This window comes from Garra rufa, chromosome 25 (assembly GCF_049309525.1).
Source record: "Garra rufa chromosome 25, GarRuf1.0, whole genome shotgun sequence".
NCBI classification, from domain to species: domain Eukaryota; kingdom Metazoa; phylum Chordata; class Actinopteri; order Cypriniformes; family Cyprinidae; genus Garra; species Garra rufa.
This window is the reverse complement of record NC_133385.1, coordinates 16464207-16491830: the sequence shown is the minus strand read 5'-3', so window position 1 is coordinate 16491830 and position 27624 is coordinate 16464207. Positions and strand designations below refer to the sequence as shown.

General features: G+C 34.8%; 3 protein-coding genes across 5 annotated transcripts in view; 2 read left to right on the top strand and 1 right to left on the bottom strand.

Moving 5' to 3' along the window:
* The first annotated feature begins 586 nt into the window (after positions 1–586).
* Positions 587–17127, top strand: mapk8ip1a (mitogen-activated protein kinase 8 interacting protein 1a). The gene is made up of 10 exons (XM_073831777.1): positions 587–842; positions 7215–7296; positions 8850–9836; positions 11176–11248; positions 11674–11843; positions 12581–12684; positions 12808–12924; positions 13827–13897; positions 14420–14518; positions 16104–17127. Exons 1-10 carry the CDS (start codon positions 606–608, stop codon positions 16174–16176), a joined length of 2013 nt encoding a protein of 670 aa, XP_073687878.1. The 5' UTR covers positions 587–605; the 3' UTR covers positions 16177–17127.
* Positions 17128–19158: 2031 nt separating this feature from the next.
* Positions 19159–24334, bottom strand: cstpp1 (centriolar satellite-associated tubulin polyglutamylase complex regulator 1). Of its 2 annotated transcripts, none has more exons than XM_073832140.1 (9): positions 24101–24334; positions 23847–23949; positions 22997–23127; positions 22791–22875; positions 22609–22694; positions 21109–21304; positions 19850–19959; positions 19687–19750; positions 19159–19532 (listed from the first exon to the last, which is right to left on the bottom strand). In XM_073832140.1, the coding sequence occupies exons 1-9, from the start codon at positions 24147–24149 to the stop codon at positions 19364–19366; spliced, it is 993 nt and encodes a 330-aa protein (XP_073688241.1). In that variant the 5' UTR covers positions 24150–24334; the 3' UTR covers positions 19159–19363. The 2 variants fall into 2 exon arrangements, with proteins under 2 accessions (XP_073688241.1, XP_073688242.1); XM_073832141.1 differs by having other exon boundaries at positions 19399–19532; positions 19660–19750; positions 24101–24332.
* Positions 24335–25900: 1566 nt separating this feature from the next.
* Positions 25901–27624, top strand: part of ckap5 (cytoskeleton associated protein 5) — a 28374-nt gene continuing 26650 nt past the window's right edge. For both annotated transcript variants that reach the window (XM_073831538.1, XM_073831537.1), the window contains exons 1-2: positions 25901–26035; positions 27244–27330. In XM_073831538.1, the coding sequence (XP_073687639.1) occupies positions 27274–27330 (57 nt within the window). In that variant the 5' untranslated portion in view covers positions 25901–26035; positions 27244–27273. The remainder of the gene's footprint in view (positions 26036–27243; positions 27331–27624) is intronic.

The following is a 27624-nucleotide window of genomic DNA, read 5'->3' as shown; positions in this document are numbered from 1 at the left end:
TCACATCAGAAAATGTATCCTGATAACTACAATTTGACCAGTTAAACAAAAATCCATTGTTTATGATTTCACGCATTATATGACGTAAGTATTAATTGTAAGAAAATTTGTGTTGAAAGACAATACGATTCAGCGTAACTGGTTTTGACAGAATTAATAACACGTTCAATCACATCTGACCTTTTAGCATGGATATCATCATCTAACCACTTAAACAAAAATCCATCATTTTTGATTTCACAGCTTTTTAATCCAATAATTGGCATAGTGTAGAGTTGCATGGAAGACAATGAGGCAGTTTAGTGTAATTAAACATGTTATAATCTCCCTTCTTGTCATGTTTGGGTGTGTTTATTTTTCTTATGTCATGTGACACGCCTCATTGTTCTCTGGGATTGAATTAGCTTTCCTTACAGCAGCCAGGAAGGGAGCCACAGGCTGATGTCATCAGCTCGCTCCGATTGGCTGGCTGCATCTGACTGCAGCTCCTTCGCTCTCTCCTCTAAAGCTCTGCTGCCTGCTCTTCCCAGGATCACATGACTCAGCCGACCAATGGCACGCCGAGGAGCGGCCGGAGGAGGGGGGTGGTGGAGCTGCAGACGGAGATGCTCCACTTGGACCTGATTGATGCAGAGGGAGGAATCTTGGAAGAAGAGGAGGAAGAGGAGAACGCCAGGCGGCCGGTTGAGGCCGTCGATGACAACCACAAGGAAGAGCAGGGCGCAGGGCCGCCTGTCACTCAGCCTCAGCTAAAGGATTTCATCCCTGCCGTCGCCATGGATACATACCGGCCCAAGAGACCCACCACCCTGAATCTTTTCCCGCAAGTGCCAAGGACTCAGGTGAGACAAACAGTTTTGGCAGCGGCCTACAGTGTTTTAAGAGGCTTGTGATTACGTCCGAAGCAGATGGACGGGGATTAGAAATTGTTTTACAGTAAAAGTGATCATTTCCATACTGCACAAACAGGATCTCGAACGATCGTGTCATTCCCTTGGAGGGATGGCGTGTATTTTTGGCGTGTATGTAAATCGGTGGTATGTAGCGGTTGGGTTTCTTTGATACTCCCAGCCGGCGATGCTGATGACGTTTCCTGTTTGTGAGGCTCCCACTCGGCCCACCTGCTATGAATCACTGATGTCCGCCCTCCGTGTGTAATGCAATCCGACAAGAACGAGCGAGAGTGGATCGTTACTGTTGACCTGTGAGGGTCAAACAGCAGGGGGCGGCACTTTAATGGGCTGTTTTGAACAAAATATAACGAGGTGGGAGTAAAAACTCAGTTTTGTTTGGATATGTGGTGTTGTTTTTGAAAGGGTTTTGATTTTTGATTGGCATTTTAGTGCTACGTACTGTACTTGTTGATCTATGTATCATGTTTGAAGAGACCGGGGCATGTTGTCACAGTTTATACTCATCGGACTATTTGTTGGCTACATTACCGAGATTGTGTGACAACATGCCCCAATAGAAATGTAGCATATTCTTGAGTAGATGAGTAGATTTATCATGTTCAGAAATGTGATGATTATGGAATTTTAGTTGTGACAACTAATCCCAATTTCTATTATGCATTTCTGGAGCACTAAAATTAAGTGTTATATGACCGTTTTGAGGTTCTTAATTAACTACAATTTGGCTTAAAATTTGGTTGCGCTTGATATTAAATGCCATAATTTATTATATTTCACTAAACACACAAGCAGTTATAATCACATATATTATAAATGTGTTAAAAAGTGATACTACTTTCCTACTGGGCATAATATTACCTAGTGTTGTTATTGTTAAATCAAAGTAAAACTATTAAAAATTATTTCTGGTAATTGAAATGAAGCCAATGTAAAATAAATATCAGATTAAAAATAAAATAAAAAGTTCACCTTGGCAACTAACCAAAATAAAGACAGACGAAAAAAGAAAATAAATAATTATACACACACACCCACACACACACACACACACACACACACACACACACACACACACACATATGTATATATATATATATATATATATATATATATATAAGTATATAAGTATATAAAGTATATAAATATATAATATATATAAACTGCTGTCAAAAGATTAATCACAATTAATCATATCCAAAATAAACGTTTTTGTTTACATAATATATGTGTATAGTGTGTATATTTATAAATAAACGCACACACTGTATATATTTGTAAAACATTTACATGTACATATTTATATTCATATCATTTATATTATACATAAATATTAGGGCTGTCAAATGATTAATCGCGATTAATGGCATCCAAAAAAAAAAAAAAAATATATATATATATATATATATATATATATATATATATATATATATATATAGTAAATAGTATGAAACATTGTGATTAATTGCAATTAATCATTTGACAGCCCTAAAAATACATTTATTATATAAACAACATGTTTTTCTTATATACATGCATGTATGTGTGTGTGTGTGTGTGTGTGTGTGTGTGTGTGTGTGTGTGTGTGTGTGTGTGTGTGTGTGTGTGTGTGTGTGTGTGTGTGTGTGTGTGTATTTAGATACACATAACAAATATACACAGTACACACTCATATATTATGAAACTTATTTTGGATGTGATTAATTGTGATTAATCGATTGACAGTACTTAAATATAAATATATATATACTGCCGTTCAAAAGTGTGTGATCAGAAAGACTTGTAATGTTTTTTAAAGAAGTCTCTTACATTCATTAAGACAAAAATACAAAAAAAGCAATAATACTGCAAAATGTTATTACAATATAAAATTATGATTTCTATTTTAATATACATTAAAATATATTTTTCTTGTAATGCAAAGCTGAATTTTCATCTGCCATTATGTCTTCAGTATCACATGATCCTTCAGAAATTATCAATGTCGGCAACAGTTGTGCTGCCAAGTATTTTACTGATGATACTTTTTTCAGGATTCTTTGATGAATAACAATTTAAAAAGCACAGCATTTATTAAAAATATAAATATTTTCTAACAATATAAGTCTTTGCTGTTGCTTTTTATCAATTTAACACATCCTTGCCCAAACTTGAACAGTAGTGTATTTTGTTAGAAAAGATTTCTGTTTTAAATAAATGCTGTTCTTTTTAATTTTGTATTCATCAAAGAATACTGAAAAAAAGCATCACAGTTTCCAAAAAAATATTAAGCAACACAGCTGTTTCCAGCACTGATAATAAATCAGCATATTAGAATGATTTCTGAAGGATCATGTGACACTGAAGACTGGAGTAATGTTTAAAATTTAGCTTTGTATCACAGGAATAAATTACAATTTAAAACATATTCACATAGAAAACATGTATTTTAAATGGAAATAATATTTCACAATATTACATTTTTTACTGTATTTTTGATTAAATAAATGCAGCCATGATGATCATAAAAACTTCCTTAAAAACCATTAAAAATGAGTGTATATATAAACTAATAAAAAAAGACAAAAGCACATAAAATTACTACTAATAATATAAAAAGTATTAAATACTATCATAATATAAAAATACTATAACACTGATATTACTTCAGTCTTTCAGAGTCTTCTTCGTCTGCATTTTGAAGTGCATCATGGGTAATGAGGCTGAGGAAACTAAATGATTTAAGTAATGGCCCAGCACTGATCTCCAGAAAAGACTTCCAATCCAGACTGTACTGAACTCAAAATGACCTTCTTAGTTTTCTCTATTACTGAAATTTGGTTATGTTGCTTGCTGTAATTTCCTATATTCCCATAAAAGACATTTACGGTCATAAATATCCTAGAAATAATGGTTTTATGTTTTGTGTACATTCAACTCAATGCAGTTTAATTACACAAATGAATATTGTCATCATTTACTCACCCTCATGTCAGTCCAATCTTCTCTTTCATAGAACACAGAAAGTCAGAAAATACTTTATTCCAGATCTTCTGAAGTTATAGGTCAATAATACAGGTTTATGATATGAGGATAAGTAAATAAGTAAAAAGTGTTCATCCTCTTTAACCTGTGCTAAACTAAAAAGGCACATTTAACACAATTCAGTTTAATCAGATTGTTCTGTTGTAATTGCATAACAATATTTACCATCTTACAGCATTAGTGCTGGCCAGTCCAGTGTCCTGAATTCCTAAATTCTAAGTCTTTATGATTAAGACTTGGTAAAGCCTACTTGTATTATATCTAATTATTTTGCCAACTGTTTATTATGAGGTTGACATGAAACCTCATAGGTGCTTGTGTTAAAAAACAGGCTTTTGTTTGAATATTTCACCACACTGAATCATATCCAGGTCAGCAGGCTGTTTTACGCGCAGAGAAGATGGTGGATGACTGTAAATGTGCTTCCCTGTCTTTAATCTCATAATCTTGGCTTGTCGAATCTCTCCGCGTCTGCAGCATTGGCACAGCCGCTGGGCTCAAAGGGCATTTGAGGAATTAGCAGAGCTTTTCTACAGAAAGTGAACAGAGTTATTGGGTAATACAAGTAAACTGTGAGAAAGTCTGCTCTAAAATTATTTACATTGTGACGGAAATATTTCAGCTAGCAAGCTAGAGGCCTGGGTATTGGCTGAAACCCTTAGAATCAATGCGAAGCGCTATCTTCTGTAATCTGACGCATTTAATCCATTTAAAATGTAAATACTTGATTTTATGAAGAAATAATAGAATTCGTAGTTGTGGCCATGACATCCCGAAATGGAATTGGAGTGGCTTTGTGATGTTTACACTAGTGCGTTTTCGTTTTAAATGCGTAAATCTTGCTACATTTACACCTGTCGTTTACACTACACTGACATTTTCGACCCTTGAAAATGGAGACTTTTGAAAACGCTGCAGGCACCGTTTTAGTTTGAAAACTCTGGGGTTGCATTGAAGTGTAAACAGACAAAAACGGAGGCTTGTGAAAACAATAGCGTTTTGAAAATGATCATTTTTTTCAACTTAAATTAACGTGCACTAATGGATTTGTAACATCATTTTTTATATTTATTCATTTATTTGAATTTGACTGAATTTTTGGAAGAGTATTAAAACATTCTGCTATTTTGACTGTTTAAAGAGCCTTATTGGACAATTTTAACGATGTCCTTAATACCTTTCTGGGTCTTGAACGTGTCAGTTGCGTTGCTGTCTATGCAGTGTCAGAAAGCTCTTGGATTTCATCAAAAATATCTTAACTTGTGTTCCGAAGATGAACGAAGGTCTTACGGGTTTGGAATGACATGAGGGTGAGTAATTAATGATAGAATGTTCATTTTTGGGTGAACTGTCTCTTTAATTCTAGTCTGGTAGACATACAGTAATAGACTGAATAGTGATGAACTGTGGGGATAGAGTTTCTCCCATCTGGTTTCTTTCCTCATACCGTTTTTAGTGTCACTAAATAGGAGCATCATATCAGCCATCTGTGTCTTTCTACTCTGTCACGAACACTACTGTGTGTTCCCATCTACCCCCACACTTACGCACACACTGACACGCTCTCGCGCATGCCAATTCCTGCATCATCGATGGGCGCGTTGCTGTGGCAACAAAGGAGTGTCAGTGTTAAAGGTGCATTATAGCAGCGTGGACAATTGGTGAGTCAGCGACAGGAAAGAGCAGTAATCCATTGGTCGGATTGGTCTTCCTGTAACTCTCTCGTTTTATGGATTGTAGTCAAATATAGTTTCAGTTTCACTATAGAATAGAAAAGCACCTAAAATGTGGTGACAATTAGTAATGCTGACAAAATCATGTGATTTATTCAAGATGGAGGGATGTACACGTCTGTCTGTGTTTTAATGTGAATTTTTTACATTTTTATTTATTTTTTAAATTTGGTTTTAATGTTATGTTTTTAGTAAAAACTATTAAAAATGCAATGACTTTCTTTATATATAGTTTACATACACCTTGCAGAATCTGCAAAATGTTAATGATTTTTCCAAAATAAGAGGGGCCATACAAAATGCATGTTATTTTTTATTCAGTACTGACCTGAATAAGATTTCACATAAAACATGTTTACATATAGTCCACAAGAAAAAATAATAGTTGAATTTATAAAAATTACCCTGCTCAAAGATTTACATATGCTGGATTCCTTATGCTGTGTTTTTACCTGAATGATCCACAACTGTTTATTTTTTTTGTTTTAAGTGACAGTTGTTCATGAGTCCCTTATTTGTCATGAACAGTTACACTGCCCGCTGTTCTTCAGAAAAAATCATTCAGGTCCCTTCATTTTTTGGTTTTTCAGCATTTTTGTGTATTTGAACCCTTTTCAACAATGACTATGATTTTGAGATCCATCTTTTCACACTGAGGACAACTGAGGGACTCATATGCAACTATTACAGAAGGTTAAAATGCTCACTGATGCTCCAGAAAGAAAAGCGATGCATTAAAACATTAAGAATTTGAAGATCAGGGTAAATTTTACTTATTTTGTCTTCTGGGAAACATGTAAATATCTTTTGTAGCTTCTGAAGGGCAGTACTAAATGAAAAAAAATGATATTTAGGCAAAATAAGAAAAATGTACACATCTTCATTTTGTTCAAAAGTTTACACTCCTAGCTCTTAATGTATCATTTTTTCTTCTGGAGCATCAGTGAGCATTTGAACCTTCTGTAATAGTTGCATATGAGTCCCTCAGTTGTCCTCAGTGTGAAAAGATGGATCTCGAAATCATACAGTCATTGTTGGAAAAGGTTTAAATACAAAAAATGCTGAAAAACCAAAGAATTTGTGGGACCTGAAGGATTTTTCTGAAGAACAGTGGGCAGTTTAACATGAGAGACTCATGAACAACTATCACTAAAACAAATAAAAAAAAAAACAGCTGTGGATTATTCAGGTAACAACACAGTATTCAGAATCTGTAACCTTGTGAACAGGGTCGTTTTTATAAATTCAACCATTATTTTGTCTTGTGGACTATATGTAAATTTCTTTTATGTGAAATATCTTATTTAGTATATATATACACACATACATTTTTGATGACTCTTTATTATACCTTGCAATTTATTTGTTGTTTTATTATTTTAAGCTTCTGTAGAGAATACTAATGCATTGTCTTCATGGCTGTGCCCAAAAAATGTTATCATGTTATTATGCCATTTTTTTATGTGTTAATCTCAAAAATATTGACTCTCTCAGCTTTTTGTATATCGAAAAACCTAACCCTCATTCTTTTTTACTTTAATCGCAGGACACAATAAATAACAATTCCTTTGGTGAGAAAGAACGGAGAAAAGAAAAGAAAACCCATTCTTCGTCACCACACATTAAGGGTGAGTAATGGCCACTCACACCACACAAATGAACGTCTGATGAACTGCTGAGACTTGAATTTTCCCAACAAGTAATTTTTCATAATCACTTCCATGCATTAGAGGAATTACCATGAGATAAATGAAAGAAATGCAAGTTGCAGGTGTATTATTGTTCATAATTGTAGTTGTTGTTGTAGTATGCGCTTTCAAGCAATGAAAAATGTGTTTACGTGTTGTAATTAACTTAATGGGATTTTCGTCAATCTTCTTATCCAGAGAGTTCATCGGATGTCACTTGTGCGTGACTCTCCTAGTATGAAGAAAGGCTTGGATACTGTAAAGCTAAAGTGTTTAATTTTTGCTGAAATGCTTTATTCTGTTCCAGCTTAAAGGGTTAGTTCACCCAAAAATGAAAATTAGCCCATGATTTACTCGCTGTCAAGCCATCCTAGGTGTATATGACTTTCTTCTTGCAGACAAATCCAATCGGAGTTATATTAAAAATGTCCTGGCTCTTTCAAGCTTTGCAATGGCAGTGGGCAGGTGTTTTTGTTCAACAGTCCAAAAAAAAAACCTAATCAAGAGCATCCATCCATAATAAAAAGTGCCTCACATGGCTCCAGGAGGTGAATAAAGGCTGTGATGATTTTTGAAAAGAAAAACACTTTTCCCTTGCTTGCACTAACTGTCTTACTCACAAGCCTTTCCGGTTGGAGAAAGAGCAAAACAAAACACTGGTCAGGAATTAAAAGTACAAAATTAGGATTTGTAAAGAAAAATGTGGGAGGATTTTGATATAAACCAAGAGGAGACTGGTTTTCCTTTGCTAAAGTAAGGAAACTTTGCTTCCTTTGCTTCCGTAAACAAACATTGGTTCTCGCAAGACTAGCATATTCTCATAGCCACATGCGCTACGGAACCGCTTGTGCATTCGACAGTTAGCCCACAAAAACACCCACCCACTGCCATTATAATGCTTGGAAGATCCAGGACATTTTTTAATATAACACCAAATGGATTTGTCTAAAAGAAGAAAGTCATATACAACTAGGATGCCTTGAGGGTGAGTAAATCATAGGCTAATTTTCATTTTTGGGTGAACTAACCCTTTAATGCATCAAGGACTGTAAATACTACAGCTTTGTTCCAATTTGGATGGGTTTACTATATACTAAAATGATATGCTTCACTGATGATAAGATATTTGCATTTGGCGTATGTAAGCATTAGCACCTTCTTAAACACGTTACCAGTCTGTGTGAAATAAAAAATCACACTATTTTATAAACACATGTTTTTAAGCATATTGTGCACAATTCATGTTTGATTTTTTTTCTTCTCATATGGCCTTTCAATTCTTTATCAAAACGTCATAAATGGATTCTGTCATTTGCTTTTCATATTGGTTTTTAAAAGTCATCAGGGTTCATTACTTCCAGTGCTGAGCGAAACTTGGCATTTTGCATGGCTTTAACTGTGGCATTAACTGACATTTTTACATAATCCTCTTCAGATGTTTTTCTCCATTAGGCTTATTGCCTAATGTATAATCTTCTGTGTGTGTGAAACAGGAGATCCGGCGGCCAAACCTGAGCAGGTTAACCTGACCGACGGGGACAAAGTTCAGGCCAGGGCTGACACCAAACCACGGGGCCCTGCCTCCTCTACGAACAAAGCCTCAGCCTTTCACACCAAGAAGAAGGACAAGTTGTCCGAGTCTTTGAACAACCCCAACGCAGTGGCACCCCTCACGCAGACAGCCATGAGGGAAAAATCCACGGAAGTGACCCTGATAGAGGGTGTCCTTGACATCCCAACCATTTGCAAGGAAAAAGCCCGGTATCACACCGTCAACGGCTATCGGGAACAAGTGCAGTACCCAGCGGATAATGAAGAAACGTGTGAGCAGTTGGTCGACAAAAACAAGGACTACTGCATTTCGGAAGGAAATGCAACAGAGGAGATCCACCTCACACCAGTTAATGGTGAACAAGAGCGACCATTTCTGTCCCAGAGCAGCGACAGCAACCGCATGTCCATTAGTTCGGACACGGAGCTTCCTCCACTTCACTACTACCCATCGGCGGGTTGTCCGAACCCCTCCATTAGCGAGGAGGATGAAGTGTACCCACCCACGCCCCCATGCCGGACTGTTAGCCTCAGCGATGCGGGGGCTGAAACCCGCAAACCTAAAGTGGCGAAGGAGGACACAGGGAATTTAAAAGCGGTGGCGGTCAGCACGGATGCTTCGGGACTGACGTATGACTCGGTTAAGTACACCCTGGTGGTGGATGAGCATGCTAAGCTTGAGTTAGTGAGTATCAAGGACTGCTACAAAGGTTACGAAAGTGACAGTGACAATACTGTCTACGAATCTGCCATCGACGAGGACGAGGAGGATCAGGAAGCAGATGGAGAAGAGGAAGAGTCGGGAGCAAGGGGCATGAGGAGAGACACGTCCGGTTTCTCTGCGGATTCCACCACAGACACCACCTCAGACATGCCCCGTTCTCGCAAGTTCATGAACATCTTTTTGAATAGACGGTCACGTTTCTCTGGTGAGTAATTGGAGCTGATTTGGAATTTTGAAAATAGTTAATTTTGAATTTATTTGGAAAAAATACTGAATTTTCTTAACATACACTCTTAAAAATAAAGGTGCTTTGAAAAATTCTTCACAGCGATTCCACAGAAGTACCATTCAGTCAAAGGTTATTTAAAGAACCATCTCTTTCTTACCTTTTTATAATCTAAAGAACCTTCTTTCGCCACAAAGAACCTTTTGTAAAACAGAAATGTTCTTCAGATGTTAAAGGTTCTTTATGGAACCATTTAGACAAAAAAGGTTCTTGTATGGCATTGTGAAGCACCTTTATTTTTAAGAGTGTAGTGGTTGTTGCAAATGTGCACAGATCTTAAATACTGTAAGTATTCTAATATCCGTTTTTTTTTTCATGTTTTATTTCGGCTACTTTTGTCCATGAAACACTTCCATTGTTCACAATACCAAGTTATTTTTGGCTTCCAGTATGTTAAGATAAACTTGAAAAATAAAAAATATATCTGTTACCAACAGAAACGTATCTAAAATAAATGTAAAGTGGCAGCTGTGCAGCAGAAACTCTAAAGACCATGTGCTCCCAGTAAATGACAGCTTTGTCGTAACCTGTCCTATTAAGGGGTAAAACATGCAATATGTGACCCTGGACCACAAAACCAGTCATGAGGGTAAATTTTCCAAAATGAGAATATTTGGACGAGATACAACTATTTGAAAATCTTGAATCTAAGGGGCAAAAAAATCTAAATACTGAGAAAATCATCTTTAAAGTTGTTCCAATGAAGTACGTAGCAATGCATATTACTAATCAAAAATTAAGTTTTGATATATTTACAGTAGGAAATTTACAAAATATCTTCATGGAACATGATCTTTTCTTAATATCCTAATGATTTTTGGCATAAAAGAAAAATTAATAATTTTGAGCTATACTATTGTTGGCTATTGCTACAAATATACCTGTGCAACTTCAAATATAATTCATAAAGAATATATGCCTTATACATTCATTAAAATTGGCTCTCCATGTGAAGCTAAACATCCATTAACCTTCTATATCCTGTGGATACACCAAAATGAAGGCAAGAGCAGCATGAGAGAGGCTCAGAAAGAATGGCAAAGGGCCAAGGATTGAACCTTGCGGCACCCCTTCAGTAATACATCTGCCAAGACTTTGCAAGAACTACAGATTTTCCTCATTAACGGGTTTGCTAATATCAGACCTACCTTTCACCAGCCAAGATCAAGATGATGAAATTTAGCCAGCAGTTCCTACAGAAACGTCTCTATCCTTTGTTGTTCTTGATGTGACAATGAACGTTTGTTCTCCCACCTAGGTGCTGAGTTTGGATTCTTCTCCTGTGTTATTAATGGAGAGGAAAGAGAACAGAGTCACAGAGCAGTGTTCAGGTAAGGATTCGATTGAATTCTTGATATACTGTTGAAAAAAACAAGAAAGTAACCAAGTGACTTATCCACCTTGTTCTTCCCGTAAGAGTGAGCGCAGCCATTTGTAAATTTTATGGGTCTGGTTTCCGGTCTCATCCACGTCCAGCTATTTTTAGCTGTACAAAACGTCTCATTTTGCTTAATTATAAGCACACTGGTCTGTAGTGCCAACAGTTTTACCATGTACTGCACATTGTTATTCTTCTCATTACCTCCTATAGTGGATAATAAACTGAAAGTCTCACCCATAGGCTTACTTCCACATTGAAGAAAATGGTGGATAAGATATACCAAAACATATCCAGGCCAACTCTACTCATGAGTGCTACCCTAAACCACTTTTTGGAGATTTGACCTGAGCATTTATAATTTTGGCTTGTTTACAGGTTTATTCCTCGCCATGATGATGAGTTAGAGTTGGAGGCAGATGACCCCTTACTGGTCGAGGTGCAGGCCGAGGATCTATGGTGTGAGGCCTACAACATGCGCACTGGATCCAGAGGCATCTTCCCTGCATTTTACGCCGTCAAGGTGACAAAAGATGAACTTGTCAAAGGTAAACCTTGGCTTTGCTGTAGTATTTTAAGTATTTGTGAGCCTGGACCACAAAACCAGTCACAGGGGTCAGTTTTTGAAATTGAGATTTATACATCATCTGAAAGTTGAATAAAGCTTTCTATTAATGTATGTTTGCTAGGATAGGACAATATTTGACAGAGATACAACTACACTCTTAAAAATAAAGGGGCTTCACATTGCCATAGAAGAACCTTTTTTGTCTAAATGGTTCCATAAAGTACCTTTAATATCTGAAGAAGCTTTCTGTTTTACAAAAGGTTCTTCGTGGCAAAAGAAGGTTCTTTAGATTATAAAAAGGTAAGTAAAAATGGTTCTTTAAAGAACCTTTGACTGAATCTTTCTTTAATGGAACCAAAAAAGGTTCTTCTATGGCATCGCTGTGAAGAACCTTTTAAAGCACCTTTATTTTTTTAATAAAGGTATTTGAAAATCTGAAATCTGAGGGTGCAAAAGTTCTTAGCAATGCATAATATTACTAATCAAAAATTAAGTTTTGATATATTTATGTTAAGAAATGTACAAAATATCTTCATGGAACATGATCTTTACGTAATATCCTAATGATTTTCGACATAAAAGAAACATCGATAATTTTGACCCATACATTGTATTTTTGGCTATTGCTACAAATATACCCTGCTTTTGTGGTCCAGGGTCATATTTTTTTGCATCTTGAGGAATAATTGCCTTCTCTGTCTGCTGTGATTTATTCAGAAATCAAAAGTGACTGGATGGACAAATTCTGGGTAAAATTCCTTGGTTCTGTTCAAGTGCCGTATCACAAAGGGACCGACGTGCTTTGTGCCGCCATGCACAAGGTACACTAATCCATTTCTGCATTATAATTCTGCCCTGGATTTCCACAATACATAATAATTACAATGACATGATGTTGCTCGTATGTAATCTGATGTTCATATGCAATCTGATTATGCTAACAGATAGCATCAAACAGACGAACAACAATGCAGTTCAGCCCCCCTTCGCCTTGTATTCTGGAAATCAACACAAGAGGACTGAAAATCATTGTTCAGGATGACTGTCTGACTTCTGGAAGGGTTTGTATACTGTATTATACTTCAACTAATATGATTTCTACCTTTTAAAAAATTGATGACGACATCAACTAGCATAGTAGGAATGAAGAACATGACACAGTTTAAAGTGCTCTCAATATTACCATCTGTAGATCTATAATATGTGACTCTGGACCACAAAACCAAAAATACATTGTATGGGTCAAAATTATTGTTAGAATATTAATCATTAGGATATTAAGTAAAGATCATGTTCCATGAAGATATTTTGTAAATTTCCTACTGTAAATGTATCAAAGTTTAATTTTTTGATTAATATTATGCATTACAAAGTACATAATTTTGACAACTTTTAAGGCGATTTTCTCAATATTTTTTATTTTTTTACACCCTCAGATTCCAGATTTTTAAATAACTGTATCTCGGCCAAATGTTGTCATATCCAGATATTGTCATATCCTTATTTATCCAGCTTTTAGATGATTAACCCTTTCAGAAAATTACCTCTGACTGGCTTTGTGGTCCAGGGCCACATATGGAAAATAAAATTGGAAATAAAAATAGTTTCCAAATTGAATCCCCACTGCCTTGGCCTCAGATTGTGGCTAGATGTTGCCACCAAAAGGCTCTTCCACTCAACTGTGCTCTGTGACGCCACATTTTCAGTCCCTCAGTTATGCAATGAAGCATCTTAAGACTGAATGGTAATCTGTAGCCATAATGTGGGGGGATCTCGCCCCCTAAGCCCCACTGAGTGAATTAGTTAGCGCGCTCAGTGATGTAAATCACAGGGTTCAGGAGTTAAGCGCACATACTGAGACGACCTCACACCGCACTGACATCATGTGTTTGCAGCTTACACTAATGTGTTTCAGTCCCGGCTACTGATTAGACCACTCAGTCTTTCTTTCCATATTTTACAGGGTGAGAAGTGCTTTCACTTTTTTCAACTGAAAAACATCTCCTTCTGCGGGTGCCATCCGAAGAACAAGAAGTAAGTTTGGACAGAAATGAATGAAGTTATTCGATTCTTTTCTGTCTATTTCGACTAGGTCTGAAGTGAAAATAAGGGTAAATTAAGGGTTAAATTTATCTATAAAATAATTGAAATACATTTTTTATACATTAACTAATGTTGAAAACAGTTGTGCTGCTTAATATTTTTGTAGACATGTTTTCAGGGCTCTTTGATGAATAAACAGTTCAAAAGAACAGTGGTTATTTGAAATAGAAATAGTTTGTAACATTAGAAATGTCTTTACTGTCACATTTGATCAATTTAACGCATCCTTGCTGAATAACACAATTTCTTAAAAAAGAGAGTAGTGTAGATACAGAGACTAATATAAGATTATAAATCTGGGACTGAGTGTGGTCACTTATATAAAGCTGAAAATGCAATAACCTAATTTTTACCCATCTACAACGCCCCCTACAGGGCAAAACAGAACATACAACAATGGCAATACAGTAAGCATTCTTGACAGTAAATCCTTTATCATTTTTTTTTTTTCAGGTATTTTGGAGTAATAACGAAACATCCAGCATACCAGAGATTCGCCTGCCATGTGTTCTTCTCAGATGATACAACCTCGAAACTGGCTGAATCTATAGGGTGAGTTCTCTAGTCACTTGACATCAATGGTTCCACGAAGAACCTTGAACATCCATGGAACCTTTCAAATGCAGAAAAGGTTCTTAATAATGGAAAAAGGTTCCTTGGATTTTTAAAATGGTCTTCAAAATGGTCTTTTAAAAACTGTTCACTGTAAGGTTCTTTGGGGAGCCAAAAATGGTTCTTCTATGGCACCACTGCAAAAACACCCCTTTTGAGGCTTTTTTTTTTAAGAGTGTACAGTAGTATACATATTTGCTAGGTGATGTTGCTTTCTAGTGAGCATTTGATTGGACGAAAAAAATATAAAACTACTCATAATACTGTATATATATAGCCTATTTTCTCAGAAAGACACATTTTTACATCATTTTTGTCAAAAGTCAACTTTTAGTTCTACTCTAACATACAGATAATCTTAGGGCTAATAGATATGAACTGAAGACCACAAAATGTTGATATTGGTTTTGTGGGAAGAGGGATCTTTTTGCTGATTGGATTAAAAAAGTAGAATCTTTTTGTTGATTGGTCAAAAGACAGAATAGAGTGCAACAGTTCTTGTCCACTATTCTTTTTTTTTCCATTGTGAAATGAACTAAACCAACCAGTTACAGGGTGAATCACAATGTTACAAACTTTGATTGAAAGCCTAGAAGAATTTGAAAATTGGACCAAAATGATACCAGACTGTGTGGCTTTAATGAGGGAATGAATCCCATTAAGCATTACGAATGACAATCAAATAATTAACAACAATAGAAAAATATAAAACTATTCGATTTAATATGTTGACTTCATATAATCATAATTAGTTTAGTTTGAGAGCATAGGAAGACTGTCTACTTGGTGCAATCTGTTGCAGTGCACTGATTGGTGGAGATACTCTGAAGAATCAAGGGTAATGTAGTTTTTCACTAGGAATTTTGATGTTATACATGATTATTTTAAAAATAAGTTAAAATTATGCGCAGGCCGATGACTTCAACAAAAGCATATACCAATAATTAAAGAGATAGTTCAAATTTTTTTCATTAATTACTCACTCTCATGTCGTTCCAAACCCATAATACCTTCTTTCATATTCTGGACACAAATTAATATATTTATTTATGAAACTAGAGAGCTTTCTGACTCTGCATAGGCAACAGTAGGATACTACCATGTTCAAGGCCCAGAAAGGTAGTAAGGACATCTTTAAAATAGTCCATGTGACATCAGCAGGGTTTTTTTTCAGCCGTAATTTTATGAAGCTACAAGAATATTTTTTGTGTGCAAAGAAAACAAAAATAACAACTTTATTCAACTATTTGAAAGCTCTCGGATCAAATAATCAAAGACAGCTCTTGGAATTCATCAAAAATATCTTAATTTGTGTTCCAAAGATAAACAAAAGTCTCACATGTTTGGAAAAACAATGGAAAACATTCATTTGGCAGAACTTCAATTATTTATAGCAGAAATAGTGTTTGGTTCTTTTCCTGACTCAATTTTTGAAACAACTAATAAAAACCAAAGTCATTCTAGTTCTAAAATCACGTCTAGACCTTCCCAAAATGTGTACATAAAAATACTTTTGTTTTTACAGGAAAGCTTTTCAGCAGTTCTACAAAGAACATATGGAATATTCCTGTCCGACAGAAGACATCTTCCTCGAATGACCTTCAGTCTACTTGTATTTTTCCATTATCACATATTATATGAGGTGTCGCATGATGGTGGTTTTGAGCCTCTTTGTAACGTGTCATGTTGATGATATAATGTTGATGTCTGTTTTAGACAAATGTTAAAAATCGAAACAGATATCGGCTACAGCGCAATTACTTTCACATCGTACAACTTGAGTATTACTGACTGGTGTAAAGCCTTACAAAGTTTAATAACAAACAAAAAATTGTTTGATGTGACTTGTAAAAAATCATTTGTGCAAAGTTTGGTTTTGAATTCATTCGAAGCACAATGTCTGATGCATTAAGGATGGATGAAACAACACAAGACGGAAAGAAGATCTTAAAACAACTGTATGTTAAGTTTTTTACCTTGAAATATCAGCTTCAAAATCGTTCTGACAGCTCACATAATCTGAGGCGAATGGTTTCTGTTTCTTTCCCGCGCTCCTCTTCAAGCGCCTGTGAGCGGGTACAAAATACCGCGAAATGCGGCGGATTGCTTTATAGCAGCAACAAACGCACGTCTACAGCTGTTTACTGTAATTACGACAGCGAATTCCACTCTTTCAACTGTAGGGGGCTTCAAAGTCGCAAAAATACACATACAGTTGCTTTAATGCTAGACTGGATCCAAAATCAAAGTTTATCTGAAACCAAAGCTAATCTGGGTCACATCCTTCTTCACTCAGAATGGATGTGAACCGTGTAATTGAATTCAGCCCAGTCTGTCCATCTGGTATCCCACTATGTGAAACCCCAGGTTAAAGACCACTTACAAATGTTTCTCACATCGTTTTGAAAGGGTGGTTAGCACCGCTTTGAACCCAAGGTTATGAAACCGTGATCCAGGGCATTGCTGTGCCACAATTTCAAGTGTTGTATGTTAAATAGGGTAACTGCACACTACCAAGTCTCACCAATACAATATGGCATCCATGCTTACGTCTGTGAATGCTTTTTCTTTTTGGTTCTCGTATTAAATGTTTATATGTGCTTATATTCCCATATGTTGCTCTGTTAAACAGAGTGTAGTCTGGGCTTATTCGCATTCTGCTTCAGTCTCAGTATCCCTGGCGTATGTAGCTGTGAAAACCAAATAATTTAATTTTCTTTTTACATATTATATTAAATATCTTATTTATAATTATATTGAAATGGAAAGATCTTAAAATATATTATTCTGGCGCTTGAAACATATATAAGGAGAGGATGCAACACTACTGTAATAATGACAGAAATGGTGCTGAGGAACACAGCTGTCTGGTAATGATTTTTTTTTTTCCCGGATACAAAAACAAAAGGTTTTAAAGCCAAGGCCTAAAATGGACCCGTGTTCACCAGTCCTTTCAAAATGGCACATCCTCACAGCATGCGCTTACCTAATATGCAATATTCACTAAATGAGCAGTTTTCATTGAATAGATCAACAGACCAAATGGTTTTCAAATGGCCAAATGCTTGGTACGGTCATTTTGAAAGGTGGTATTCAGTTGTAAGGATCATTTGTGTCTGCAAAAAATATCTGCGAACCAATCCTGCAAAATCACAAGTTGTGCCTATTTCATTTATCACTGTACATTGTTTTTATTTTATTTTTTTTTTTTTGAATGATCATAACTGTTCTGTGGAACCCATAAAGTTAAATCCTATTTGTAAACTGTTTGTCCTGGTGTGTGATTATTAAAAGTGTGTATGTGTGTATGTACACAAACAAAAGATTCTTATACACAACTCTTTAAAAGTCTGGGGTCTCTCAGACTCACCAAGGCTACAGTTATTTGATCAAAATACAGTAAAATATTATTACAATTTAACATAAGTGTTTTGTATTTCAATATATTTTGAAACATAATGTATTCCTGAGTTGCAAAGCTAAACTTTCAGCATCATTACTCCAGTCTTCAGAATCACATGATCCTTTAGAAATCATTCTAATATGATGATTTGGTGTACAAATGTAAAAAAAAAAATCAAAATAACATTTATTGTAAATATATATGTATTTGTAACAAAAGTTAAAGTCTTAATTTTTTTAGAAGTTTAAAAGTCCATCACAGATTAATTACTCTACTACTTAGTGTTTATTTTATGCAACAGTTCTACAGAAGGAGTTAAAGGAACACTCCACTTTTTTTGGAAATAGGCTCATTCTTCAATTCCCCCCGAGTTAATAAGTTGATTTTTACAGTTTTGAAATCCATTCAGTATTTCTCCTGTTCTGGCGATATCACTTTTAGCATAGCTTAGCATAGATCATTGAATCCTATTAGACCAATAGCATCACGTTCAAAAATGACCAACGAGTTTCGATATTTGTTTAAAACTTGACTCTACTGTAGTTATATTGTGTACTAAGACCGGCGGAAAATGTAAAGCTGCGATTTTCTAGGCCGATAAGATTAGGAACTACACTCCTATTCCGGCGTAATAGTCAAGGAAGTTTGCTGCTGGAACATTACCAAAGCAGGCACAGTAATATCACGCAGCACATCGCAGCACAACGTGACCAACTGCATGTACAGGGAGCGTTCCTCGTCGGAAGTTACCCAGCTGGGAACTAATTTCAGGCGCTGCGTGATATTACTGCACCTGCTGCGTCCATATTACTTCCTTGACTCTTACACCGGAATGGGAGTGTAGTTTCTAATCTTATCGGCCTAGAAAATCGCATCTTTACATTTTCTGCCGGTCTTAGTACACAATATTATATAACTACAGAAGAGTCCAGTTTTAAATAGAACAAATATTGAAACTCGTTGTTCATTTTTGAACGCGATGCTATTGGTCTAATAGGATTCAATGATCTATGCTAAGCTATGCTAAAAGTGATATCGCCAGAACAGGAGAACGGCTGAATGGTTTTAAAAACTGTAAAACTCAAGTTATTAATGCGGGGGGAGTTGGAGAATGAGCCTATTTCCAAAAAAAGTGGAGTGTTCCTTTAACGTAAAATACTTGTAGCTTCAGACAATATGGCTGCTAATTTGTTTATTTATTTATTTTTGCTTCAGCGATGAAAGTAGTTGGGCTACAGCGAAGCCTATAGAATTGTAAAATAGAGAACACAGACATGCATCAGCACTATTAAAACACCACTTTTCTAATCAAATTAGTGAACCGGCACTAACAGTTGTCAAAAAAAAAATCATGAAGATGCTAAAAAGCAGGTCTGTGCGTGTTAATTCTCAGAAGAGTCTGTCTCCTCTGTGGAACCGTCGCTCTCCATTTCAATCCTCTTGCGTTGGTGCAGGGACTTGCGTGGTGAGGCCTTCTTGGACGTTTCCTTCTGTCCCACAGCGCTGCTGCTGCTGTTGTTGGACGTCGGGCTGATGGCGACTTGAGCTATGCTGAAAGAATCACAGAAACGTAGCGTCAAATGCTAGTACATTAGCTTTAAAGAAAGTGTTGAAATATAAAAAGATTGTTAGCAAGCTCTCCGTCTTTTAATAACAGACGCAAGTGACTGTAATATACTCTTTGAAGCAAGCCCGTCTCTCTCACAGTCTCTCCAGCTCCTGGTCCATCTCTGGATCAATCAGCACGTCCGATTTATTGGGAAGAGCACCTGATAAACATATGACGTAAGATTCAGTTTCTATTTCTAGTTATTAAAAGTTAAAAGTATTACAGGCAGAAATACATTTAAGCATCATCTAATGCTCACCGATGTCTTGGTTTACTCCCTCATGTTTGGCCAAGGCCATCAGGAAGCCATAGAAAGACACTCGTTGACTGCTCTCTAATATCTCCTTAATTGCAACTGTGGAAGGAAACCTGGGAAAACATTAAATCACTATCATGTTCTAGTAGTGATGATGGCTATAGAGGGTCCCATTATATTTAGTGATTAAGTTTCTATATCCTTTTTCTTTCCGTACAAGTATATTTTATGGGTCTGGCTTCCTGTCTCATCTTCATCCAGCCATTTTTAGCTGTGCAAAACAAAATTAGTGTCTTACCATATTATTTTAATGTATTATCTAAATTATGAGCACACTGGTTTGTAGTGCAATTTTATATAATAAATAATAATAAAATATATAAAATTAAATAAAAAATATATATAAAGTTTAAAAATGTTAAAGATGTAAAAGAAAATGTAAAATATTGGCTTGGCAACTAACTGATATTAATTTGAAAGTTGAAGTTAGGTATGTCATGCTAAAATTTCATGCTAACGATATAATATAATCTATAAAATCTTGAAAAAAATATAATATTTTCTACTTTTACTTCTCATTTTGAAAGATCATGGTTATCATTGATACCAGTAAAACAATTAAAAACATTTCAATTTGCAATCAATTTCTTTTTTTAAATATCGGTATTGGTATATCGCAACATCCCTAGTTGAAGTACTAAAATTACAAAAACTGTAAAAAAAAAAAGTCAAATAAAAATATAACTCAAAATTGTCAGAAGCACAACAAAATTTCTAAAATGAAAATAAAAATGATTAAAAATATATTAATAAATACTATAATATACAGTTGAGGTCAAAAGTTTACATACAGTGTGAAAAGATGCATCTCAAAATCATACAGTCATTGTTGGAAAGGGTTCAAATACACAAAAATGCTGAAAAACCAAAGAATCTGTGGGCAAACAAGGAACTCATGAACAAATATCAATAAACACAGCTGTGGATCATTCAGATAACAACACAGTATTAAGAGTGTATGTAAACTTTTGAACAGGGTCATTTTTATAAATTCAACTATTATTTTCTTTTGTGGACTATATGTAAACGTCTTTTATGTGAAATATCTTATTCAGGTCAGTACTAAATAAAAAAATAACATGCTTTTTGTATATTCCCTTATATTTTGCAGATTCTGCAAAGTGTATGTAAACTTTTGACTTCAAATATAAATAATAAATGAATAATGGGTATTTTTAAAATTGTCTTATTTTTTGTCTTACTTGTGTTTGAACCTCTCACAAAGTCCCTCTATACATTCACAAAAGATGGAGGAGTCTACGCCTTCTTGAGGGTCCGGCTCCTCGTTGGCTGCGGTGGATAACTGTTCCACCGAAGTGGAGGTCGGGACTATGACCGTGTTTGGGTTCTTCCCTGACAGCAGGTCTTGGTAAATCACAGACACACTCTCCACAAACTCTGTGAAATTGAATGAGGATGAGATCATTCCAATGAAAGACGGAGCCTCGAGTAACCATAGAAACGCTTTCACGTGGTAGTGATGATGTCACGCCGGCCTTTTGTTACAACCGCTGTTAAACTCTCAAGGTCAGATTGGCTTTTGTTGTAAGCAAGACCTTTAAATATCACCAGTGCTTATGTGATTGGGTGCTTGACTAATAACACCTGGATCTATTTGTTTTTTTTTAACATTAAGATTTTACTTTTCATTTTATACTGTATGACTGTATAAGAAAAACCATATATTGTACACTACCAGTCAAAAAGAGTTTTATTTGATATAAAATACAGCAAAAGCAGTAATATTGTGAAATATATTTACTATTTCAAATACCTGCTTTCTATTTGAATATATTTTAAAATGTAATTTCTTTCTGTGATCAAAGCTACATTTTCTGCATCATTACTCCAGTCTTTAGTGTCACATGATTCTTCAGAAATCATTCTAATATTCTGACTTGCATATTTAAAACAGTTGAGTATATTTTTTAGGATTCTTTGATGAATAGAAAGATCCAAAAATCAGCATTTATCTGAAATAAAAAGCTTTTGTAACATTATACACTATACCATTCAAAATGGAATGGCTAGGAGTCAGTATATTTTTTTTTTCCGGGGGAACGAAATTATAGAAATTAATACTTTTATTTAAGATGCATTCAATTGATCAAAAGTGATGATAAATTTATAATGTTACAAAATATTTCTATGTCATATAAATGCTGTTCTTCTGAACATTCTATTCATCAAGAAACCTTAAAAAAAAAATCTACTGTTTTTAACATAATAATAATAATAATAATAATAATAATCTTTTTGAGCAGCAAATCAGAATATTAGAATCATTTCTGAAGGATCATGTGACTGGAGTAATGATGCAAAAATTCAGCTTTGAAATCACAGGAATAAATTACACTTTAATTTATTCAAATAGAAAACAGTTATTTTAAATAGTAATAATATTTCAAAATTAATTTGACTGTTTTACTGTACTTTGGAACAAATTAATACAAGCTTGGTGAACAGAAGAGACTTCATTTAAAAAAAAAACATTAAAAATCTTACTGTTCAAAAACTTTTGGCTGGTAGTGTATTTTAAGTGTTTTTTCAATATTTAATTAGATTTCACTTAAATTGTTTTGATTTGTGACTTAAAAACTTAAAGAACCTCAGTACATCCAAAGTAAATAATTAGCAAATTACAGTTATAATTACAGCTTCATATTATGTGTTTTATATTATATTATATTAAAGTTTATTACCTTCATAATAAAACTGGATTTGGAATGAATAAATAAAATCTGCGAATGACATTAGACAGTCGGTGGCATCATCTATCAGGACAATCCTACAACAGAAAAAAAAAATGAAAATAAATCATTCAAATATCAATGTGAAAGGAGTGAACGGTCAAGGAAACATCAAAAAACAAATATGAATCTACCTGGCTGTGTTTTGTACCATCTCAGTAGGAAAATCAGGACATAACAGCTGTAAAAGTGAACTGTATTCTGACATTGCCAACAAATCTGCAATAAGAAACAGCTGTATCTGTATTTACTCACTGCAAACACACCAATGCATCCAACTAATGTAAAGAGTTATGGCTTGACTTAAAAAATTATAAACGTCACATTTGCTTTTGCTTACCCCCGTTCTTTCCAATCTGTCTGAAGCATTTCCAGAAGATATGGATGAAGGATTCTCTGTTATGAGGAGTCACCTTGATGTAACTGAATTCCCTGAAGAGCACGTGATTCCCATTCTTCACACTGGTGAAACTGCAAAAATATATTACATTTTGGGACATGGTAATATCTGTATTTAGAACAAAAATACAAATAATAAATATTTAATTTAGATATACACTACCAGTCAAAAATTTTCAACAGTATGATTTTTAATGTTTTATTTTTTTATTTTATTTTTACTATTTAAAATAACTGTTTTCTATTTGAATATATTTTAAAATCTAATTTATTCCTACGATTTCAAAGCTGAATTGTTAGTATTATTACTCCAGTCACATGATTATTGTTATTATTATTATTATTATTATTATTATAAATATTTTCCAGTTTTTTTTTTTTGATGAATAGAAAGTTCAGAAGAACAGCATCTGAAACAGAAATTGTAACATTATAAATGTCTTTATCATCAATCTTGAACAATTTAAGGCATCCTTGCTAAATAAAAGTATTAATTTCTATAATTAAAAAATATACTGACTCCAAGCTTTTGAATGGTATAGTGTATAATGTTACAAAAGCTTTTTATTTCATATATATGTTGATCTTTGGATCTTTCTACTCTTCTGAAATAATAATACTAATAATAATACTACAATTTTCTTGAGCAAATCAACATATTAGAATGATTTCTGAAGGATCAAGTGACACTGTAGACTGGAGTAATGATTTGACTGGTAGTGTATTGTTATTATTATTAATGTCTTGTCCAGTAACAGTATAGCTAAAATAGCTAAATAATAACAACTTACTATTCTGCAAAATATCGAACCACACCAAACTGAGTGTATTCCTCTTTATGTTCCAGTAGCTGTGTGACTGCATCGTTGAGATAGAAGAGGACATTCGTTTCAGCTAGAAAGTAAAAAGAAAAGGCAATGACATAACAATAGCGTGTTAATACTTTCCAATGCAACTGTCAATGATTCTGCAAGCAGGCATTTTGGAACCGACTGCACCTTAGCAATATGCGAACCATCAACAAGCAATAATAACACAAACATACCTAAATACTCGTCAACAGTGAGGCTGAATCGATCCGTATTCATTTTCATGGTGTTTATGGTTTTGAATAATTTGTCTTAGCCGGGATGCAGATGCGGTGCATGACTCTGCTAGTAACCCATTCAGAATGGAGTCTCTAAAGCTGCTTTAGCGGTCAGTGTGGCCACTCTGCACTGCGCCAGTATTCTTACATATAGTTTCCTAGGGCTAAGTGTATTAATCCATTTAAATATACTTTATTCTCTTATTTAAAAAATATAAGATCACTATAAGTCGGTATGTGTGTTTTTTCCCCGAAACAATAATATTGTATTTGTGTAAGAACCTGCTCAAATTCATCTAGGGATATAAACCAACCAATAGACGACGCAGTTGAGCAACACGTGACACAACACGGAAGTGAGGGCTGGGTGGAGTCTCGCCCTGCTTTTTAAAAAATGCTTGGCTGTGTTTCGTCAGTTTTGTTGATGCAGCCGCGGCTATGGAAACCCGCGCATGCGCAGCGCAGCTGTTTTACTGCGCCCATATGGCTGGCCATTTAAATACTAATCCACGAGGATCTGTAATTAAGTATTTTTGTGCTGCCACACTGGTTCGTGTAGTGTTACAAAAGTTACATCAGTTACAAAAGCATGCTAGTATCAGTTACAAAAGCATGCTAACAAAAAAAGCTACATTTAATTTATTATAGAAATTAAAGCTAATTAAAAGAAAACATATGAAAGGTTTTGTAAAGTGTAAATTATATATTTATATATGTGATGTAATAAGAGTAAAAAGAAAACGTGTTTGTTTATTGCATGTATGTATAATAAATATCTATCTACACTACCAGTCTTTTAAGATTTTTAAGATTTATTGTATAAAGAAGTCTCTTCTGCTCACCAAGTCTGCATTTATTTGATCCAAAATACAGTAAAAGCAGCAATGTGAAATATTTTTTTTACTATTTAAAATAACTGCTTTCTATTTGATCCTTCAGAAATTATTCTAATATGCTGATTTGCTGTTCAAGATATTATTATTATTATTATTATTATTATTATTATTATTATTATTATTATTATCAATATTTTAAAAAGTTGATTACATTTTCTTAGAATCCTGCGAAGAGCCAAAGGTCAGCATTTAGTCAGTATCTTTATTATTATTATTATTATTATTATTATTTTTTTTTTTTTTGGAAAAGAAATTATAGAAATGAATACTTTTATTTAGCAAGGGTGCTTTCAATTAATCAAAAGTGATGATAAAGTTCTTATGAACTTTCTATTCATCAAAGAAACCTAAAAAAATCTACTTAGCTATTTTCAACATAATAATAATAATACATGTTTTTGAGCAGCAAATCAGAATACTAGAATGATTTCTGAAGGATCATGTGACTGGAGTAATGATGCTGATAATTCAGCTTTGAAATTACAGGAATAAATTACATTTTAAGATGTATTAAAATAGAAAACTGTTATTTTAAATAGTAAAAATATTTTACCGTTTTGTACTTTGGATCAAATAAATTCTTAAAAAACATAAAAAATCTTTTGACTGGTAGTGTGACTATGTATCTATCTATAATCCCAATTATTATTTAATTCACATTAATTGTTTTGTTTATTGACAATGCCCCAAAGTCCGGTTCCAATTCTTTACTGAAAACGGGAGACAATATAAAGATTACACATGAACATTTTGAATCGCTCGCTCACTTTATTGATGCACAAACATCTTCAAACACCACATGTCCAATAAAAACATGTTCAACAGCATAAAAATGCACTATACAGCCTATAACAAACGAAGTGCTGGTTTGAATGAAAGCTAGGCGTCTCCTCCCTCCGTCTCCCCGCCCTCGGAGGCGTTTCAAAGCCTGGAGAGTAATGACCAAATATCGGTCCCAGCTGATGAAGATCGCCCTGTCTTCCCTCTCTAAAAGCAGGTAACTAAAATTTATATATTTACTTGTGATGGGGAAAGATCGGAGATTATTACACGAAGGCCGTTCAATCGTTTTCCGCCTCGTTATAGGTTGCTGCGTTTTATTTGAGGGCCTCGGTTTTAGTGACGGACTGAATAATATCAAGCCGCTTTTATATCTGTGACAAACAATAGTGTGAGTCGGGCTTTTGATTTTATCGTCACATATGAGCTTAGATGAGATGGAAAGGAGCAATTTTAATATTTCAAACGTTGTGTTTGTGAAAATGGCCATATTTGTTTGAATCGTCTGATGGTTTAAGCTGTTGCAGGACTAACAGACAGTCAGTCAGGGCCGCGTATGTGCTAACAGCTAACCGGTATATTTAAATTTATCGATATTTACACTTCGAGACTAAACAAACCATACACGGAAATGGTTTTGGAAAGCTGTAAGGAGTAGATATGCTATGTCCTGATTGACATAGGGCTGTATTTAAACGCCTAATTCTGTGAAAAGCGACGGCCCGAGCCTACAGCAGCTGCGGTTCACTAACGGCTCTGCTGCACCTCGATAGTGTTTTCACATGTGATGCGCTACAAACGAATGTAACGTTTTGAACCCCCTCGAAGTACTTCATCTATCATTTTAATAACTGATAAGTCTTTCAAACAGCACATATTACGTGTAACACTTCGTGTTTGCTTTTTATGTTTGTTTTGGGCGGGCTGAATTGGCGGTACTTTCTGCATCCATCATTCTTCTACACGTATCTTAGGCATATAGTATGGTGTTTTTCTCACTTAAAGCTTGGGCTTTTGTGTTTAAGGATTTACTTTTCAACCTAGATCGATATGTAATATGAAACTAGCCTCTTCTGGGAGATCCATTAGTGGATGTTGCTCTGCTTTGGCGAATCTGGATGATGTGTGCATTTGCTGTTGCATTTCTTCTGTCTGGCTGGAAGCTGTTGTTGAAATGCATGAGGATGATGATCTTGCAAAGTTATTGTGACAAGCTGGTCAAGTTTCCCTTGCTGTCTTGATTACATTTGTTCCTAATGCTTTAGATGGTTGAGATGTTTGTTGCATGCATCAGAGCTCAAAAATGTCTAATAAACACTTAAAAAGCTGTGATGAAGTGTAAAAGTTTGTTTGATTGCAGTAGACTTTTTGTGTTCTGCTTTGTATGCTGTGTGAGCAACCAAAGTTTCCCCTTCTTTTGTTTAGTTGAATAGATAAGACAGACCGAAAACAGCCATGGGGGACGACAGTGAATGGATGAAGTTACCCATCGACCAGAAATGTGAACACAAGGTGAGTGATCTTGGTTACTTTTATATTTCGTCCCACCCAAAACCCCTGAAAAGACCAGCTTGTGGCTTTTAGAGCTAAGCTGTCAGCTGTTTGCTCACCCTAATTGTTGCCTTTAGAGATAAATGCATGCAAAGCGTTGAATTAAACACAAGCAACGTCTTTTTTGAAATATAACACCCATGTTGTCAGCGATTTTATTTACAAGTGAATAACCACTTTGAACAAGTCATTTTGTCACTTGTATCCAGAAATGCATTTTGAGTTTTTAAATAAAAAAAAAAAAAAAAAAAGTGT